The sequence below is a fragment of the Camelina sativa genome, chromosome 9 (genome assembly GCF_030686135.1).
Source record: "Camelina sativa cultivar CO46 ecotype springtype chromosome 9, ASM3068613v1".
Classification (NCBI taxonomy): Eukaryota; Viridiplantae; Streptophyta; class Magnoliopsida; order Brassicales; family Brassicaceae; genus Camelina; species Camelina sativa.
Window position 1 is genome coordinate 5,933,087 of NC_141888.1, and position 21,189 is coordinate 5,954,275.

At 34.3% G+C, this 21,189-nt stretch overlaps 3 protein-coding genes, 1 non-coding gene and 1 pseudogene across 7 annotated transcripts; 2 read left to right on the forward strand and 3 right to left on the reverse strand.

Moving 5' to 3' along the window:
• Positions 1-761: 761 nt before the first annotated feature.
• Positions 762-4,271, reverse strand: LOC104710563 (putative membrane protein At3g27390). Of its 4 annotated transcripts, none has more exons than XM_010427188.3 (8): positions 4,030-4,271; positions 3,536-3,723; positions 2,924-3,032; positions 2,515-2,841; positions 1,894-2,425; positions 1,607-1,802; positions 1,275-1,524; positions 762-1,173 (listed from the first exon to the last, which is right to left on the reverse strand). In XM_010427188.3, exons 2-8 carry the CDS (start codon positions 3,627-3,629, stop codon positions 915-917), a joined length of 1,767 nt encoding a protein of 588 aa, XP_010425490.1. In that variant the 5' UTR covers positions 3,630-3,723; positions 4,030-4,271; the 3' UTR covers positions 762-914. The 4 variants fall into 4 exon arrangements, with proteins under 4 accessions (XP_010425490.1, XP_087320268.1, XP_087320267.1 ...); XM_087464142.1 differs by having other exon boundaries at positions 3,536-3,822; positions 4,030-4,168; XM_087464141.1 differs by having other exon boundaries at positions 3,536-4,265.
• Positions 4,272-7,480: 3,209 nt separating this feature from the next.
• On the forward strand, positions 7,481-10,471 carry LOC104710564 (putative pectate lyase 11). The gene is made up of 5 exons (XM_010427189.3): positions 7,481-7,790; positions 8,336-8,778; positions 8,885-9,185; positions 9,808-9,946; positions 10,034-10,471. Exons 1-5 carry the CDS (start codon positions 7,648-7,650, stop codon positions 10,253-10,255), a joined length of 1,248 nt encoding a protein of 415 aa, XP_010425491.1. The 5' UTR covers positions 7,481-7,647; the 3' UTR covers positions 10,256-10,471.
• A 1,340-nt stretch (positions 10,472-11,811) lies between these two features.
• Positions 11,812-12,697, reverse strand: LOC104710565 (uncharacterized; annotated as a pseudogene).
• Positions 12,698-17,343: 4,646 nt separating this feature from the next.
• LOC147937786 (small nucleolar RNA R71) lies at positions 17,344-17,450 on the forward strand. The gene has a single exon (XR_015567652.1). It is a non-coding gene; the product is annotated as a small nucleolar RNA R71 (small nucleolar RNA).
• A 2,201-nt stretch (positions 17,451-19,651) lies between these two features.
• Positions 19,652-20,599, reverse strand: LOC147937787 (uncharacterized). Its single transcript, XM_087467559.1, has one exon. It carries the CDS (start codon positions 20,466-20,468, stop codon positions 19,932-19,934), a length of 537 nt encoding a protein of 178 aa, XP_087323685.1. The 5' UTR covers positions 20,469-20,599; the 3' UTR covers positions 19,652-19,931.
• Positions 20,600-21,189: the final 590 nt, after the last annotated feature.

Consider the following 21,189-nt stretch of genomic DNA (forward strand, 5'->3'; position numbering starts at 1 on the left):
ATTTTAGAATAATATTAATTAATTAAGTAAATCATAATATTTGGAAATATTTTAAATATTTCACTCCATCAGATCTCGTCGGCCGAGAAAAGATTCGAAGATCACCTCTTGTCAGTCAAAAAAGATTTGACCTTGAATCTTCACAACGGTTTAGAAAAACCTCTTTAAATCTTTTGATTAAACAATTTATCAATAACTGAATACAAAAAAGGTCTAAGAAGACTACTTATAATAAAAGCTCAAAACCCTAAAACATTAAAATAATATTAATTAATTAAATAAAACATAATAATAATAAAATTTGGAAATATTCCAAATATCTCGCTCCATTACTCTCGCCGGCCAAGAAAATATTCGTCTTCGAATCTTGCATCATTGTTGTATCAGAACCTGAAAACTATCTGAACTACCCGGTACCCAGAAAAAACACTTACAATTGGATATTTTGATTATTTTGGGTGTTTAGGTATAAAATTAATTGATATATTAAAAACTGCATTTATAATTTTGGATAATTAAATTAAATCAATAAGTAATTCCTACACAAGAGTCACTTCTGCAAAAAAAAAAAAAAAAAAAAAAAAAAAAAAAAAACAAGGTTACAATAAAGTTAAGAAAGATTTGAGAAAATTAACAATGTTATAGACTTATAGTGTAAGTGTGTAACAATGGAACAATGGAAGATGAAGAATTTAGACTCAAAATTTTGATGTAAAAAAAAAAAGAAAATCTATTGCAACAATGGAAACAAAAGAAGATGATTTGACAAAATCGTTCGTATCATTTGTTACTTAATGTTGATTACCTTGACAAATCTAAAATTATGAACAATCTTTACAAGGAATGTCAAGTTTGTCAAGTTTGTGGAGCAAAGAACCAGAGACATATCCACACAACATGTCCCATGGCCATGTTTAAACGATATCTATATTCCGTGAGACACCCTTTTGCGATTCTTGATCGGATCCATTGACACTTCCTTTTCTTCTGGATGATCTCTGACTGAATATTCGAGTAATTATCTTAACCGAACCTGACGGCTCTGTTATAGATTCGTCCTTCACCGTACTGTTGTCTTTCAGGTCCAAATCGTCCGATAGTTTCTTCACTAATGCCACAAAATGTCGACGAAATGTTGGATATCTTGACACCGTTTTCATTAGCCCTTGAATCCTAATAAACACACACACAAAGACATGAAAAGTATTTTGTTAAGAGAAACAAAATTGTTCAACAAACAAAGATCATCAAATTATTAAGGCGGTTTTTTTTACCTGCGAGCAAATGCATCAAGTTCGGCTCTTTTACGCTCGGTGAGAGGAGGAGATGCCGAAATTGCATTCGAGCTCTTTAGCCTCTCTGGATCTCCAAATAACAAAACTAATCTCCCGAGGTACTCTTCTTCTTCCTCGGACAAGTTTGTAGCTTTCAGTTGCTCCTTTAGTATCAAAAACGGATGCAGAAACCAATCAAAGAAGACGTCTTTTGGTCGGTTCATGGTAGTTATTTCAGTTACACCGTCACCTACACAAACATGCAGACAAATAAAAATCACACTTATGGTCATAGTCTATATGAAAATATATAGAAAAGCTTGAAAATTTACTTAGTAACAAGCCAGAAGAATTGGCTTTGACGGAGCGTAGAATCTCTTGAAGAAGTCCATAAGCAGGTAAACCAACACTGATCACTTGGCTGCCTTTACTAGATCTCGCTTCTTCGATATCTTTCGAAATTATCAGCCCTTTTGTAGCCAAAACTTCTCCAAATGTCCTACATTGAACAAAGAGCTCATACAACAGCTGCACACACACAGACATCAAGAAGTCAAGAAAACGACAAAAGATATGATTTTTCAAATTTGGTTTTGGTGAATATTAGGCGTGTGCTTACATCGAGAGGCTTAATATCAATCATAGGGACTCTGACTGATCCTGCTCTCATCGATGATGCGTTCTTGACAGAGCCTAGTCTTGGTACAGGACCAGAAAAAGGCGTTGGTTCCTCTTCGTTTCTTCGATATTTTGGCCTTGGGAAACAAGATCCTTCAGGCATGTCAAGTATATCGGTGCTATACTCGTCGTAAATGGACACAGAAGCAACTATGAAGCAGAGTCCATAGTAAAAAGAAGATTCTTGATATGAGACTACTCCTGCATAAGCACCGAGGAAGATACTAGAGACAACTGATCCAATAACAGCGCCCGTAACAGCCAAAGGCCAGAGTAAGATCACGAGGCCTGCAATGGGGACACACATTGTCTCTAAGAATGGACCTTCCCGTCCAATTAAGTCGTGAAACAAACGGTGCCATCCTTTGAATAACATGTAAGGGCTTTTGCATATGGCTACAAGCGAGATCACAGGGAAATCAACAAGAATCCCAAGAACTGAAACTACCAAAGCCCCTGGAAGTTGAAGTAGCCTGAGGATAGATAAGAGAGGTAAGTAAGGCGATATCGAATGATCGGTTTCACAAGGAAGATCAAGAATGAGGATATTATATCTAAATACCTTATCTCATAAAGTTTGCGATCAGGGCAACATTGTTTAAACTCATCCATTAGTGAGAAGTAAGAGTGAAAGCAAACATCTTTAAAATCGCAGACAACGGTGAAGCTGCGTTGTATGACGCTCCAAGTTCCATCATAAAAGCAATGGAGAAACGGGTAAGGCTTGCCCTCACCAACAGCATCAAAGGTGGCGAAAATTGGGGAGAGAAAACCATATAAAGCTCCTCCCAAAACAGTCCCCACAATACTAAGAATCAACCAGAGAATTATGGCTGCAGGAAGACATAGGCATAGAAAAAGCTTCAAGATTGGTCCTACTTGTTTTGCACTGCATGTTAGATGAACCAAAATTAGCGCGTCTGTAGCGTCGTCATCGAGAGAGATAACAAAGAGAGTGAGGAGTTTGTTACCTCAAGATTGACCAGAAAGTCCAAACAATGTGGACGGGTAAAAGACTCAGTATGACCGCAGAGTTGCCTATAGTCACAATGAGGCATACGAGTGGGCACAAAACGATACCTAAGCAACAAGGAAAGAGTATTTCAGATCAGAAAAAAACTACTCCAAGGCATTAAACTAGTGAATATGATTAGAACAACTTCATTGACAAGAAAACACTAGACAGTGTTGATCAACCTTTAAGATGACTACTAAAAGATGAAAACAGAACTCCTACGTTCAAACATTAGTATGTAACTGAAAGAGTCATGGCATTAAAAAAACGACCAAGTAAAAGTCATGAGAAAGAACAATTAAGGAACCAGATAAAAGTCAACAACCATGTAAAGAAGTCAAATCCTTTGTTGAGTTAATGTTCTTACCAGAAGACAAAACCAGTCTGAATAAATTGAAAAAATAGGGCTTAAAGAAGTAGAAAATCATACAAAGTTAGACCTTTGGTAGTGTATAGTTCTTAAAAGAGTGCCATCATATCATACTATTTAAGTGCCAGAAATAGAAACAATGATATAATCAGGCCTGGATATAATTGAAGTAAAGATTCACTTTAATAAATTTCATACCTTTGATGAAACCCAGAAACAACAATCCAATGAAATAAGGAAGAAAGAGTAAGAATTGAAACAAAGAAGCTCGAAATCCTTCTGGAGGCTCCATTGAAATTGGAATTGAATCTTTCAACTATACTCACAAACTTAACACAAACCCATCTCAAGAACCATTCAGCACCTTCTTCTTCTTGAGATATATACTATTAAAAAAAATGGAAACTTTTGGTATCGATTAAACTCAAAAAGGAAGTAAACAATCAAGAGCTGGAGTTTATTCTTATTTACGAAACTCTCTGCGACTGCAACACACAAGTCATATAAAAATTAGTATAAACAAAACAAAAACAAATCTTTCTCTGATACAACTTTAAAAGTCTCACATGGGTTTTACAGATATGAGTTGAGGGATTTGCGGTTAAGAAACCGTTTCTCTTCTTGATAAACACAAAAAACGATTAAACAAAATTAATCAAAGCACGAGAACCAAAACGCAAAAAGAAACTGACCTTTTTATGTCCGAAAAGTCTTACGAGGAAGAAGAAGATGTTTTTTTCTACTTATGCTCTGTTTGGTTACTTTGGTATATGCGGCTTGAGTTTAACTCATTAGCGAATACTTAAACTTACAGATGGAGGTCCAAGTCACGAATGAGATCAAAGGAGACGCCATGAAAATAACGAAATTCGCAGTCTAAAAATTCGCTTTTATTTATTTATCTTATTATATATGATCAGATAAATATGTATTTATTTTTGTTTGGATATAAAACAATGAATATATAACACTGTAGTGACGGCTACCTTTTTGTTTGGATTGGGAAACTTTCTATCTAAAAGAATAATTTCTTAGTACAATATTCATGAGAAAACTAATATTTGAAGTGAATTAGGTGAAAAAAAATGTAATAAAAAAGTGTGATTAACGGTTAAAAAATAACAGTACAGGAAAACCCCTCTCATCTCATAAATAATAGATAAGCAAATGATAAATCGTTTAAAAATATTTAAATCGCATAATTGTGATTTTTATAAACTACCACATTATTTATTATTATTTTTGATAAATTACTCTAATGTTAGTGCCATCTTAAACTTGATTAGTTAAAACTACATTTAAAAAACCAACAAAAAGATCAAGGAAAAACATATATTAAAAACCTATTCTTTTTAGGGTAACAGTGAAATTAACTACTCTAATTAAAATTTATAGTTAAATTTACTACAATAAACGAAAATAATCTGAAGATATTTGATATTTCTTTCATTTTATTATAAAAGTCGTTTAAAGTTTTTCACACATATGAAAAGCGATTTAATTTTCATTTTTTACCTTTTTATTAATGTATTATATCATTGTTATTTGTTAAAATATTAGAATAGTACAGATAAAATCTGAAAGTTTGATTAAAAATCTGTACTGAAAGTATAAAGTAACATTTTTTACGAAACAAAATTGAAGCTGTAAAGTAAAACTTAATATAAATTGAAGGGAGTCTAAGTTTTTGTTAATTTCTACCATATCCGGAACAAATATTTTCTTTTGTATTTAAAGCAAAAGAGTTGGTCTGTTTTAATACAACAGGCATTTTGTTGCTAAAATAAATGGAAGTTTAGTGATTGCACACTTGTTGTTGTTGTCTTGTTGATTCTATTTGCGACAAAAGAAAAATAAATTCGTTATCAATGATTCTTCTTTTCCTTTTTTGTTGTCATTTTTATAATGTTTTCGAAACGAGGGAAGAAATGGTAGTTCTATAATGCTTGTTCGTCCATACTCCATATGGCAGATTAATTAGTTTAATATACCAAATGGCAGAATTATTACAACTAGCTGTTTCTCGTGTTGTCTAGCTATAACCCGCTGTGAGATTCGTCTTTTTCTATCCACCATGCACGGTTTTCCAAAATTTAAATTGATTAATAATTCGAACATACAAAATTGCCACTGAAAAAAAAAGAAATTGTTACATTCACATGGAGATGACTGTAATTTGTAAACCTTTTAATGAATCCGTTGTAACATCAAATCTCAAGCTAAACATATTTGAATACTGAAGTAGTATTTGATCACATATTACTTTTTATTTCATGGATGAAATATATATGTTTATATATAGTGATTTAGTATATAATAGTACTCTTATATATCAAGTTTTTATTTTACTTGTTGGTTAGAAACGAACTTAAATTTCATGGTGTTTGACTTTATTTTTCCCAAATTTAAATTCATACATGTTTGACCAAAGATAATAATTATAATACTCATACGTTAAGTCCTAGACAATCTCTTTCTAAAGCTCGTGATGATGTGTTTAACTAGTTTCTCGAATTGATATAAATTAATGTACATGCCACGATTGTAATTTAGAAGATTTTAGAGAGTATTTGAGAAATGTTTTCTCCATTATTATTGGAGGAGGCCCGCGGGCTCATGTTTTATTTTGGCTTTATGCTAACATAAAGCAGAAGCCCATATTTGATGATTATCTTTTAACAGATCACGTGATCTTTTCAAAGAATTGAATGAGAATCATATCGGAGTATATATGGGGGAGGGGGATGTGGTTATGATGTATGTGATCATGATAAATGGTTGAACGAACTAGAAAGTATCTATCCAGATGCTCAAAGCGTCCAATCTCTTATATTTCATGACTAATGTCAAAAGTTTGAATAATAGAGTACCAGGTTGTGGATACCAATTTGAATGTAGAAAAAAAAAAAAGGAGTATAAAAAGAAAAACTTTAAATCAGAGAAGTATACACTTCCGGAAGTGATCAAAGTGAAATCATCTCACTTCGACTTTTGGATGATATATGGTGAAATGGAAACAAATTGTTTGGAGTGACCATAATTTTCTTATCACATTTTGGGATCTTTTTTGGTTAAAATACATTTTGGGATCTTTTTTTTTTGGGTATCCATCATTTCATCTTCACTATTGGGTACACCGAGGAAAGGTTTGGTCTTACACTGCCCTGGTATGGTTATCAACTCAAATGCTCAACGCATACAGTTTCTCATTTTTATGATAGTTTGGAGTGATCATCCTTTGGTTATCACATTATTCTAGAATCTTATGGGCATTCATCTTTACGATTAAGCACCGGAAGAAAAAAAAAACCTTGGAATAATGGAAATGCATGAAAGTAGTGTTATAATAAGAGTGACGCTGTGACGGTCGATGATAGCAATTAACAAACCAATATGTTCTAATTTGAGAATTGTGATGAGATGATTACGTACCATACAATATGATAATAATTCATTAAAAAAAGACTAATCATTGTGTTGTTACTTGTTATACTATGATTCATGATCATTTGGGAGCTAGCTAGGCCGCATACGAGGGTGAAGAAGAAAATCGATAAAAAGGGATTTGTCAAGAGGAGTGATTGCGATTTGTCTAGCTCGAGGATATTGCTCACTCGACTTTGCATTTGATCTTCCGGTCCCCTGAAGCTTCCAAAAAGGATCATTATAGTTAGATTAGCTTCCTACCATTACCTCTGCACACTTCACAAGCAACACATATGATGTCATTACAAAACATATGATGTCACAAACAAATTGTTCTTTAAATGTAAAAATGCAGGGGAAACAAAAAAAAAACAGCAAGAAACGGCATCGTTCTCAATGTAAAAAAAGTTGACTTTAGGCAGTTACTTTTGACTACCATGCTCAATTAACGGTTAGTAGGTTTCCCTTTTACTTTCACAAAGAGTCATCATTTCGTTTAAACACACACATAAATTTGACCCTGTGATTTGGTTTCTTTGATTGCAAATGTGAGGGAGACAAATTGAAGAATTTGCAAAAACGGCATCGTTGGAGGTCAATAAGGTTGACATTAAGCAAATACTTTTTGACTACTAATAAGCCCAATTAACGGTTTCACAACATTAACCGTTTGTTATATGTTCACCTGAAATTACGATAACGTAGGGTCCCAACTCCATAGTGAATTTTATTAAAAACTATATAGTATATCTCACGAAAATAATTTAAAAATAAATCACGCCTTCACTCCCGGAACTCCTCTTCCTCTTTAAATACTTTCCGACAATAACAGGCTTCAACAAAAAAACACGAACTCCCTTTTTATTATCTTTTTCTCTCCATCTATGTTTAGCATAATGTCTTCGTCTTCTAATATGGCTTATGCTTTTTTACTTCTTCTATCAATCTGCAACACGATTGCATTTTCTAAGAGTTCGTCGTTGGCCCATGTTCAAGATCCAAGTCTTGTAGTTGACGAAGTTAACAGGTACGTAACATTTCAAACAAAGCTTTGAATATGATAATTTCAAGTTTGATAGAACAATGTGGCTTTTTGTGAAATTAAAATGTTATTATGATACATTTATAATGTATACAAAATAAACTGCGACATTTTATTCCATTAACAATGTCTAACATGATTTTGGTTCTATTATTACTATATATAGCTCACATTTTACAGATTCAGTTCCCAATTATTTTGTTAACTAAACGTCTAAACTTTTAAATCAAGAAAGCTCTTTTCCACGAAAAATAAGCTTCACTATGGTTCACATGATAGTTACCCAGTAAAGGACTTTATGTGAACTACTGTATCTGTAATTTCACAAAGGGTTAAAGTGAAGCTCGCTAGTGCATATACATTGCCAATTTTGTCCAACAATTTTTCCTCAACCGACATAATATGTTCACATTTATTTATTTCCTTTCTTCAACTGTACACTTTTTATCCACATATTAAATGTTTCACATTTATCTACGGAATCAGTTATGTAATTATTAAGATTCTGTCTATTTTCTCTCTCTTTGTAGAAGTGTATTCAATGCGACAAGGAGGAGCTTGGCCTACCTAACTTGCAGAACCGGAAATCCTATCGATGATTGTTGGCGGTGTGACCCTAATTGGGAAACAAACCGCCAACGGCTAGCAGATTGTGCTATCGGGTTTGGCAAAAATGCTATAGGAGGGCGGGATGGCCGAATTTATGTAGTTACGGATCCGTCCAACGACAATCCAGTGAACCCTAGACCTGGAACTCTAAGACACGCAGTCACACAGGAAGAACCATTATGGATCATTTTCAAGAGAGATATGGTTATTAGGCTAAAAAAAGAACTTATCATCACATCTTTCAAGACCATCGATGGTAGAGGCTCGAGTGTTCACATTTCCAATGGACCTTGCTTAAAGATCCATTATGCAACCAACATCATCATTCATGGCATTAATATCCATGATTGCAAACCAGGACCAGGTGAGGCAAATTTTATACTTTTAGCAAGTGTTTAATATAATGAATACAAATGTTTCTAATATATAGAAAACATAATATACATGCTAATAATATTTTGTGTGTGTAGGTGGCATGATTAAAGATGGTCCACGTCACACTGGATTGTGGATCCCATCAGATGGAGACGCGGTGGCGATATTTGGAGGGAAACACGTGTGGATTGACCATTGCTCGTTGTCCAACTGTGATGATGGACTCATAGACGCCATACATGGTTCGACGGCTATAACCATATCGAACAACCACATGACTCACCATGACAAGGTCATGCTTTTAGGGCATAGCGATAGTTACACGCAGGACAAGAACATGCAAGTCACAATTGCGTTTAACCATTTCGGAGAAGGACTCGTTCAAAGAATGCCACGGTAATTCTTTTACCCTTCATTGCGTGCACACATGTATAATAGTAGTTAGAAACTTAGAATACATATATATTAGGCTTGTATGCGAAGCACGCGTATAAAGAGTAGTTTGAATGTGAAAGCTTCACTTTAGAGACTATAGAGTATGGAAGAAGTCAACAAAAGCGGAATGAGACTTTTAAACCACCATGGATCGATCACATCGCTATATAGAAGATTCTTTTTATTAAATGAGATACGAATTGATGAATATATTGTACCACTAAATCAAAAACAAGTGTCGGCCATATTCTTTATATCTTCGTATTGTTCCACTTAATTTCAGTGGATTAATTAGCGAAAGATGATAGTGGTATAATGCCAGTGCAGATTTGAGTGTATATATATGTGTATTATCTGTTTATACTTTTTATATATATATGCTTGGAAATGCTAATTTTGACGTTTGTTATATTCGTACATTGGATATAGGGAAATGCATGAAAACTTAAATAATATTAATATGAGAAATTCGAGAAAACTAAGAGAGAGAACATTTTTTCAATTGTTTTAAACCATAAAAATTGAAAGGAAAAGGTTAGTAAAATGTTAATGTTTATGGTTTTGGTTATAAATAATTAAACAGGTGTAGGCATGGATATTTCCATGTAGTGAACAATGATTATACTCACTGGGAAATGTATGCAATTGGAGGAAGTGCTTCTCCGACGATATACAGCCAAGGCAATAGATTTCTCGCTCCGAACACCCGATTTAATAAAGAGGTACATAATGTGGATAAGATTACTTTTATAAATGTTTAATATGTGACATTTTTGTATTTATTTGCATGTGGTTATTTATATGTATAGGTTACTAAACATGAAGATGCACCCGAGAGCCAATGGAGAGACTGGAACTGGAGATCGGAAGGAGATATGTTGTTGAACGGAGCTTATTTCCGGGAGTCGGGTGCCGAAGCACCTTCGACTTATGCAAGAGCTTCAAGCCTGAGTGCTAGGCCATCGTCACTTGTGGGTTCCATCACGACGACGGCAGGCACTTTGAGTTGTCGGCGAGGCCGTCGTTGTTAATGATAATGAAATCATTAAAAGAGAAGATATTTAATGGATCATTGTGGTTTGCAATGGTGCGTATGTTTAACAAATGGTAAGATTTTTTTTCTTTTCTAAGGAGAAGTGCTTTTAAAAGTAATGTTATATGTGTAATGCGTCTGCTATGCCTCTAGGCATATGCGAGAGATTGATGATTTTTAAGTTTTATATCAATATAATTTTCAAGCTAGCAAACATCCTTTCGTTTTTTTTTTTTTTTTTTTTAACATGCATCAACCATATACCAATATCATTTGCGACCTATTTTGGGCTAAATCCTGGTCAAAGATTCTACCTTAACTACCGTAAGGTGGAACTTTTCTTTTTAGTGATTTGAGAAAGAAACTTCAATGCTATAACATGAACCCACTATATACAGTAAAGTTTGTCAAAAAAGATTTTGTTCAGCCAATCACGAAGAAGGGAACATTGTTTGTGGATCGATGGAGTTGACATAAAAAAACGGGCCAACGCCATAAAGTTGTCGGCAACACGTTCAAACGCAACAGAAGGCTGTTTACGTCCAATTTTCTCGGACAGTACACACATTCTTCTTGTCCTGCATGCTATGAGTTGATATAGATTTTGTCTTGTTAATTAATACTTGATTTTGGTACACTAATATGTGGTCTTTTTGCGAAAAAAAGACGTGCTATTTTGTTTCGGTTTAGAGAGAAAAAAAATAGTATATATATTTTCACATGCTTACATTTTGGAATTTTGAATTGAAAATAAACGATGTAACAAGTGTCATTATGTGGAAAACCAAACAAATTAATTGTTTAATACGCCTAGTATTTTTACTTAACTTTTTTTTTTTTTTTTTTTAGTCACGGTTAATTTCTTTATGTAATTTAAAAGTATTATACTAAACTATTAAGAAAAATGAAAAAAAAAACTAAACTATTAAGAAAAAAAACCTTGAATTCAAGACTCATGCGCCATTTGGGTCACTTAAGGCTTTGGTTCAAATGTTTTGTGACTTATATATATAGTCGGACATTTGGTGCTCAAAAATAAATTTTAAATTTAATATATATTTTAAAAATTGTTGTAGAAAATAAAAAGATTATTCTAATAATATACCTGATTTTCAATATAATGGCTATTTTAGTAATACATTTTATACAAAGATAAAAACACCGAATAACTTATAACCATTTGAATGCAATATTTAAAAAATGTATATGTATCAAACCTAACGTGTATCCACACTCAACAATCGAATACATGACATAAAAAAACCTTACTATTGCAATGCAAAAATGTATGATACATGAATATGGGATTTGAAGGTGATTGTCAAACTTGGTGAATCTGATGGACGCAATGGTTTGAATTTGAAAGTCGTTAACTTCAAAGTATTTGGAAGACACCTTTTGAAGACGCAAAGATTGTATGGACTCATCGACCATCTACTAGTAGATTATAGCGGATGTTTGGGCTAAGAAACAGGGCCTTTTAATTTTCACAGTTTTATTTTCCATTCATGATTACGTTCATCTTGTTATTTCAAATACATGACACTGAGATTCTGCTATTTCAACATTTTATTAAAGAAATTTCCGGTTGACATAAAGAAATAATATTAAAAAAAAGGCTCAACGCAAAATAAAATTTGACGTTACACAAATAAAAAATATTTCATGTTGCACACTCTATGATTGATCGAACAACATCATATATCTTTGTCCGTTTCAAAAGAAAAATAAGCTGGCTCCTCCCACCGCAACAACAACAGCCAAAACGGTTGAAGAAGATCTAGAGTCGGAGCTCGACGTTTCGCCATCCTCCTGATCCGATTCAGGTTGTGCAAGCGTATCGGTAATATTATTTGTGCTCTCGTTGGGAGTAATGGGAACGTAATCCCCGACCACCGTGACACCGTCTGGTGCAAGTTCTAGGGGGATTTCGTAATCCGCATAATCTTGAGATGGACCAAGACTATCTATCAAGTTCTTTGTAGAATTATCTGCTGTTGCTTTGTTGTCAGCAAGGGTCTTTGATGAAGATGGCGGTTGAGACTTCCAGAATCAGCTGCTGAGATTCCATTAACGACGGTGAGAACTACGAAAAAGGAGACGAGGAAGAAGTGGTTGGCCATCGTGTAGAATATTTTGGGGTTATATTATTTAGCTAATTTGAATATAAGATGATTCTTGTGAGGTTCTCAAATTAAGCAGATTGACTAAACAATCAAGGAGAATTGAACTGAATGGGGAAACGGAGAATGATGAGAATTTAAACTTGTATAGGAGATGGAGGTTTTTGATTGGTGAGCTAGTTGCTGTTTTACGGTTAGGAGTTGTGTTTCTTAACTCATATTTGTGTTCATGAACTGTTCCTGGTTCTCTATATATTAGAAAATGGTTATAGTTTTAACTATTTTTAGAATATGGTTACTTGGTTAGGGTATTTTTAACTAGTTTGTTTGTTTCATATGCAATGTAGATGTAATGTGAATAAGGGAAAACAATACACAAACCATATCTTATATAATATGATAATGTTTACTCTAACCTTGATCTAATATTATGACATTTGACAATGCTAATATTTGACCTGTGTCATCTTTTTTCTCTATTAATTATTAGCAACATGTTCACATTAATATACCACAATTAATTTCTATACTTTTTAAATATTTTTCCAATTTATTTATTTCCCAATATTTTATTTAAAATTTTCTCCACACTTTTATTATTAATATAATGTGAACAAGAAATTCATATATGAAACCAAAAGTTTCTCTTAATTATTAGTAATATTTTTAATTATTTACACTAATTTATCAGAATTTATTTCTTTACTTATGATAATCCAAAATTAATAAATATATATATATATATATATATATTTATATATATATATATATATTTTTCTCAATTTCTGCATTTTCATTATTTTACCCAAAATAATTTCTCTATGCTAATATTTGACATGTGTCATTTCTCTCTTAATTATAAGCAATATGGTCACATTAATATACCACAATTAATTTCTATATAACTTAAATATGTTTCCATTTTATTTATTTTCCAATATTTTTAAAAATATGATAATGTTTCCTCTAAACTTACTCTAATATTTTGACATTTGGTATTGTTAATATTTGACATGTGTTATCTTTTTCTCTCTTAATTATTAGCAATATGTTCACATTAATATATCACAATTAATTTCTATAATTCTTAAATATTTTTCCATTTTATTTATTTTCCAATATTTTATTTAAAATTTTCTCCACACTTTTATTATTAATATAATGTGGAGAGAAAAAAATCATATATGAAACCAAAGTTTCTCTTAATTATTAATAATAATTTAAATTATTTGGTAGGGTAATTGGCCTTATGCTTCTGCAACTGCCGCAAAACGTAGGAAATAACATTTCTCAACTGCATCAGCACACATCCCAAACCAACTCCAGAAGCATCTGTATACACAACGTAAGGCTCATTCTGCTCTGGCAATGCCAATGCCGGCGTGGTACTCAACAGAAACTGCACATTCCGCTATGGCACTCCCAAATGGCCTAAATCTTCTCTTTATCCACTGCTCTGAAGAAACAATGTAACCCAAGAATCTCAGCTTCCTCTGCTAGAAACTGCATTTGCTAAACTTAGCATATAGTTTATGCTCCAACAGCTTCTCCATAACTGCTCTCAGATGCAGATGCACTGCATGCTCCTCAAGACTCTTAGAATAAACAGGAGATTGTCGATAAAAATGATGACAGACATATTTAGAAACTCCTGGAACATGCAATTCGTCAATCTCATGAACACTGTTGGCGTGTTAGTCAACCACAAACTCGTAATGCCCATACCTCGTCCTGAATGCCGTCTTCCTCACATCCGCCTCATCTATTAGGATTTGATAATAACCCGACACAAGATCAATCTTGGAGAACCAAACAGTACCTCTTAACTGATCCAACAACTCATTGATCATGGGAAGAGGGTACTTGTTCTTCACAGTGACCCGGTTTAGAGCCCGGTAATCAATGCAAAAGCGAAAACTCCCTTCCTTCTTCTTAACGAACAACACTGGCGCTCCCCACGGTGACATGCTAGGACGGATGAACCCCTTTCTCAAAAGATCTTCCAGCTGCTTCTTCAGCTATGCCGTCTCTGTTGGAGCCATCATGTAAGCCGTCTTGGATAAAAGCGTAGTCCATTGTTCCAGCTCAATCGTGAAGGGATTAGACCGTGATGGTAGTAACCCCTGCAACGATTGGAACACAGCTCCGAACTCCTCAACAACCTGAATACTGCTAACCGTAGACTGCCCCACTGACTCTGACATCAAAATTGTAATCAGATAGGCCTCCCGCCCCTTCTCGATCACCTTCCTGGCCTACATAACCGAGATCACGAGACTCCCTGAAGTCGGTTCCCTTAAATACAAACTTCCCTTCTGGGCGCTCAAACTCCATTCTACCCCGATGATAATACAGAAGAACCATGTTATCTATCGAACACATGTATTATGTTGTTGTTTGGGCCTAATTAAATAAAGTTATTTGTGCTTTGGATCTAATTAATTATAGGCCCATAAAACTAAAAAAAACTCTCAACATTTCATTCTTTCCTTCTTCAATCACAATCAATTGTAGACCCTTTCCATCTAAAATCATCATTTATCAGTTTGTGGTTTCATCCTTGGAAAAAACTGACTATAGTTTATTTTGAAACTATAATTATGGGTTTTAATCTTATCTATGATTCATGGGAAAGAAAGGATTCTAAATTATGTAAAAAATTTATTTTTGGGTTTCAATCTTATAAATGATTGTGGGATGTTTCTGTATTCTCAAAATTCTCTTATAAATTTATAAATGTTTGGTTCAAATTTTAAATCATGGATTTTTATTCCTCGGTTTAGTTTCCGGCCATTAATCTTATATAATCTAACTAGGTACCAACTTGTACTATGTGCGGGATAAATCAATTTAAATAAAATATTCTGAGTAAAATTATTATTTGAGATTTAAGATTCATTTGTGTAAAACAAAATATGTAAGTAAAGTGAAATTCTTATTGATGACATGAGGAAGTTTAGAAGAAGGAGATGCGTACCTTTGCTTTACCTGTGGATTCTGGACTGTGTAATGGTGATTTCAGCTTTACAACTGGTCTAGGACTTGCAGCTAAGAAATTAATGGAGAATCTGTGGTTTTGGACAAGTCCAGGTTGACTCGTGGAGGTGTGTCGATCAATGCAACAGCTGCATCGATCGATGCATAGTCTGCAGCTCGTGTTTCAGCATCTTCTTTGCAGCTTATCTCAACATTCTTCTCAACAGTCTCCAACTCCTAAACAAACCCATCAATGATGTCTTCATGAAGCTTTATTATCAGATCATCATCAGAAACAATCTCCACAGAAAATGTCTAACCATCAATAATGGGAGCCTTCCTTAGCTTGTCCATCTCAAAGTTCATAACCAAATCATCCACATTTAACGCTATGTGTCCCTTCTTAACATCAATGATGGCACCAGCTGTAGCCAAGAATGAGCGTCCTAGGATGAGATGATCATTAGGCTCTTTGTCGTACTTCAACACCACAAAGTTAGTGGGAATCATGAAATCTCCAATCTTAATCGAAATATCTTCTAAGACACCTTCAAGAATCCTTCTGGATTGATCAGCTAAGATAAGAGAGATCTTAGTTAGCTTGTATTCTGTAATCCCAAGTCTCATAGCAACATAATGTGGCATTAAATTGATACTAGAACCGAGATCACAAAGAGAGTGAGCAAAACTTTCTGTGGAAATAGAGCAATCTAATACAAAACTTCTAGGATCTGGTAACTTATCTACAATCCTACTCTGAATCACTGCACTCACTTTCTTAGAGACAACCATTTTCTCTTTCCTCTCTTTCTGTCTCTATGGAGGTTGATTCAACATAATCGCACTAATGTCCTTGGTTAGCAAAGCTGCTTCCTCAGGACTCAAACCATTAGTAACCATTATCTTTACATACCGCTTAATTTCAGGAGAAAACTTGATTGCATCAATCAAAGGTATCTCAAAAATTACCTTGTCCATCATAGCCTTGCATCTAGCTTCCTCAAGCTCCTGCTTGAATCTCCTAGGCTTAGGAAAATGAACCTTATACTTGTAGGCTTGTTTTGAATTAAATGGTGGAACTGGAAGAGAAATCAGAGCTGTTTGTGGGGGGTGTCGATCGACACTGGTAGTGTGTCGATCGACACTGGTAGTGTGTCGATCGTTACTATATGGCGGTTGCATCAATCGATGCATTTGTGCATCGGTCGATGCAACATCCATTACCGTATCGTTGTCTTCTTTCTTCACCAAAATTTCATTATAAGCATGCTTGGGGTTCGACTCAGTTTTTCCATGAAGAAAACCCTCGTTTAACAGACCCAACAGTCTGAATAACTTGATTATCTAGCTTCTTGACATGAATGTTTAATGCATCGATATTCTCATTTAGCTCAGTGTTGACATTGTCAATCTTCCCATTGAATGTCACTGTCAACTGCTCTTGACCTTGAAGAATCTGCTCAAGCATGGCCTCCATTCGACTCTCAGAAGTCTGTGGAGGTGGAGACTGATAAGAAGAATTACCATAGGTCCTTGTATAGCCATTGTTCTGTTGTTGCTTCTGGTAATTCGGGTTAGGAGTGTAGCCTGAAAAGTTCCCACTGTAAGGTCTGCTGCCCTGCTGGTTGTCACCTGAAACCCAGCTTCATACACATAGTTGACATCTTCTTCTTTAGTCGCTGGCTCTAGCTCAAAAGTCTCAACATCTTCAGCAAAATGGACAGACTTCTTTCTCACATGAAGATTGTGTATTGTATCCAATTTATCATTCACCGTAGCAAACTGATTTGAATCATGGCCTTTATATGCTCTTTTCCGCTCTATGTCCGCATTCTTAGTACTGTTACTTGAAGCTAGCCTTTCAATTAATTGTTCACCCTCATCTAAATACATTGTCTTGAAGTTCCCATCACTAGCAACATCCAAAACCATCTGATACCTCCAATAAATACCACTGAAAAAGATATTAAGCAACTACACCTCTGAGAAACCATGATGCGGACAGTCTCTCTAGTATGCTTTGAACCTCACCCAATCAGCTTTGTAAGATTCAGCTGGTTCTTGTCTAAAGATAGAAAGCTTAATCCTCAGCTCATCGGACATCACATCATGATAGAAGAAATTAAAGAACGCCACTTTGATGTCATGCCAGGTCTTCAGAGATCCTAGTTTCAGTTGCCTTAGCCAATGAGATGCTTCCCCAGCAAGAGAGTAGGGGAAAAGCTTGCAATAGAGATAGTCCTCTGTGACTCCATTCGCCTTAATGCTTGTCACTATATCCTCAAAGTGCTCAATATGGTCTAGAGGTTTCTCATGTGACAGGTTCTGGAAAGGCCTTTGTCCAACAAGAGCAAAATATGCAGGCTTCAACTCAAAATCATTCCTCGGTGAGTAAAATAAGAAAATAAAAATCTAGACAAAACTAAAGACTTTAATCTAATGGTGAATCAAAAAACTCCTCGGCAACGGCGCCAAAATTTGGTATGCTCAAATTGTAATACCCTAATGGTACTAGCAGTCTTGTAGTTGTAATACTCTATAGGGGTCGCATCCACATAGACTCTACATCACACAATAAATTTAATAATCTTTTAATTATGCTAAATCAAAATATTAATTTAAAAACAATGCAAAAACAAAATTTAAAAGTGTTGTAAATTCAAGAATTCAAAGTGCTAGGTCTAGGGAAATTCTCAGGAAATTATGGAATATTAAATCAATCAATAAATTAGGATTCAATCAATTAAAATCAAATCAAGAACTCTAAACTCATTTGTAAAATAAATCAGTTCCCACTACAAATGTTATCTAAGTTTTAAAACCCGAAAATCCAAATCTCTTTGCAAAATTCAAGTTAAAATCCAGCTTTGAAAACAAGTTTAGATTTGTTCACAAAATTATTAAATCAAATCTCTTTGCAAGAAGTAATTATGCTCATCAAATGTTTTATCAAGAAAATCAAGTATATTCTCATATCAATTTATTTTCCTAGGTTATTAATTCTAGGTGATCAATCAAGAACTAATATGAAGAACAACCAAAGATGAAGATCACAAAAGAATAATTGTCCCAATAAATCAACAGATCTAATAAACTATAAAAACCCTATGAAAACTCTGAACCTAACAATAGATCTACTCAGACATGATTAATGAAACAAAACCCATAAATAAAATAGATATCATATAAGAATTCAAAAGAGAAAAACAAAGGAGTTTAGAAGATTCTCTCAACATGGCTGAGTTCTTGGCTTGTCTCTCCAAAAGCTCTCAGGATTTCTCTCTCTCAAAAAGTTACAGAAAAATAAAACTTAGGTCTAAACAATGACCTAGAAAACCTATTTATATTCATAAAATACGAATTGGCCTTAATTGCAAATAAGCAAAACTTTGGGCAACTTTGTAAATCTTCCTAAACTTTTTGGGAAAACTTCTGATTTGTCTTGTGGGAACTGCATCAATCGATGCTTGGGTTGCATCAGTCATGCATACTTCTGAACTCGTCTCCCAACTTCACAACTCAGCCTCAATGCTTGAATATGCTCCAAATCCTCCTATTTAGTTTCATTATACTCTCATCAATGTTAAATCCTATAAAGACTCAAAAAGACCCTTAAAAAACAAAAAAAAAATACTCTATAAAAAAGCTTATATCATGGCTAAAAACACTTAAAAACCATGATATATATCAGACCGCATAATCATTTCAATTTTAGCTAGACATAAGTTTGTTATCTGATATAGACTGAAATTATACCTACATTATATATATATATATATTTATTTATTTATTTTAGTTGACATATGTATGATCAGTAAAATAATCGTAAACATCTGTTTACATGTATATATGCAATATTTTTCTTCTATTTGTTGATAAAAAGGTAACTATATATGTACCTTGGTTGTTCGTACGGTTTCTTTCCAAATACAAAATATCTTCGTATAATATATCGTTTTAGCGACCTATAAAATCAAGAGGCATCGATACACATTTTGAAAGAAATTGTATGTCTAGTATTATATTAAACGTACTTATGACTCTAGTTTGTTTGTTTTTTTTCACAAGCTTATTATTCGATATTTATTTTTTTTGGTTAATAGCTTGTGTTTTTTTTGGTTGATTTGGTCTATAGTTTGCGAATCTATACTCAACCTAATAATAATTTAACGGAATTTCGATGGTTTTGCAAATTTAATTTTGTTTATTATAGATCTTTCCACATAATTTTACGATGTTCTGCATTGTTGTCCACTAAAAAGATGTTATTATATATACTAGCCATGCAAGGATCATTAAAAAAATGGATGTAATTAAAATACAAATAGACCCTTTAAACCATGATCAGAATATCATGGTTATTGATATAATGACTAAAGATTACATAAATCATAAAGAACACAAACTACACATTTTATAACAACATCAAATCCTAACCTCCGTACTATGCACGTGAATTTAACGTGTTACAAATCGGATCGGAGCGAGAACTGTTTTAAAATAAACCGAAAAAATTGATATGGAACGTATAATATAGTCTTAATATGAAAGCCCCAAAAAATAGTGATATTTAAATTATATGAAGAAGAGCCATGCAACGGCGGTGAGAATAGAGCCGGAGACAGAGATCTCGAGCAATGAGGCTCTTCCGGTCGGAGGCGAAGCTTCAGGGACGTCACTGGCGCCAGCTCCGCCGTCGGACGATGGAGACATGTCTGGAGTAGGAGCTGGCGGAGAGGAGGCGGTTGGTGCATCGGACGAGCTGGAAGGACCTTCGGAAGAATCGTCGGAACTTGAGTCAGGACTTGCGGCGGGAGTTTTGGCTGATGATGACTTTGGAGACTTTGCGGTGTTGCCGCTGCCTGAAGATGGGGAAGGGCTTGGAGTTGCGGTGGAGTTTTTCTTGGCCATGGTCGGAGCAGCCGTAGGTGGCGAGGTTGGGGGGGAGGCGGTTGCTTTTGGGGATGCTGAAGCCGCGGGAGAAGGAGAAGTCGAGTTTTTCCCGCCGTTGGCTTTCGGTGCGCTTGCCGGTGTTGGTGGATCGGCGGCGAAGACTGCGGTTACGGCCAAGGCGGCTACGGCGAGAGATAGGAGTTTAAGTGTCATTGTCATTTTGTTTGTAAAGATGTGTGTGAATATGTTTTTTCTTGTGTGGTATGGTCTATTACGTCTCGTTCTTGTGTCTCTCGATCGAGTGTTTTTTTCTTTTATGGTAAATTAAAGGTGAAAGAAAAGAAAAGAGTGATTTTGGAGAAATTAAGGAAAGTAAAATTTAATTTATAGGGGATTTCTAAAGAGTTGACCGAAGTTTTGGTTGACCGAGTCCATCGGAACTTGTCTTAAAAAATTCATTGGTTTCATCTTTTGTTAGTAAAAGAGAGAACATGTGGTGATGGTAATTTGTAATTTTCAAGAGACAATAGAGAACACGTGACACTGACTATTGTAATTCTATTCAATTTCAAGAATAATTTTGTGGTATCTAATTTGTAGTTTCTGCTAAAAAAAAACTAAGAAATTAAAAGTTGATATCAGTTATCACGTATGAAGTGGAAGTTTAAAATAGAGTCGTGCTATGTGATTGTGGAAGCATATATATATATATATATAAGTCAGACGAAACATGTATGCTTTTGTTTGGTAGGTTAGAGTCCTCTTGTTGGTATGGTTATGCTTAGAGAATTAATAAATCATACACCACCCATAATATCTTTGTCACATCTCTGTATATATTTTTCAATCCAGTTACCTAGTATATATGTTTGAATACTCATTTAAGTTGTTTTATCTACCATGTTCTTCTTCTTGTCGTGCTATCAAAAGGAGTGACTAC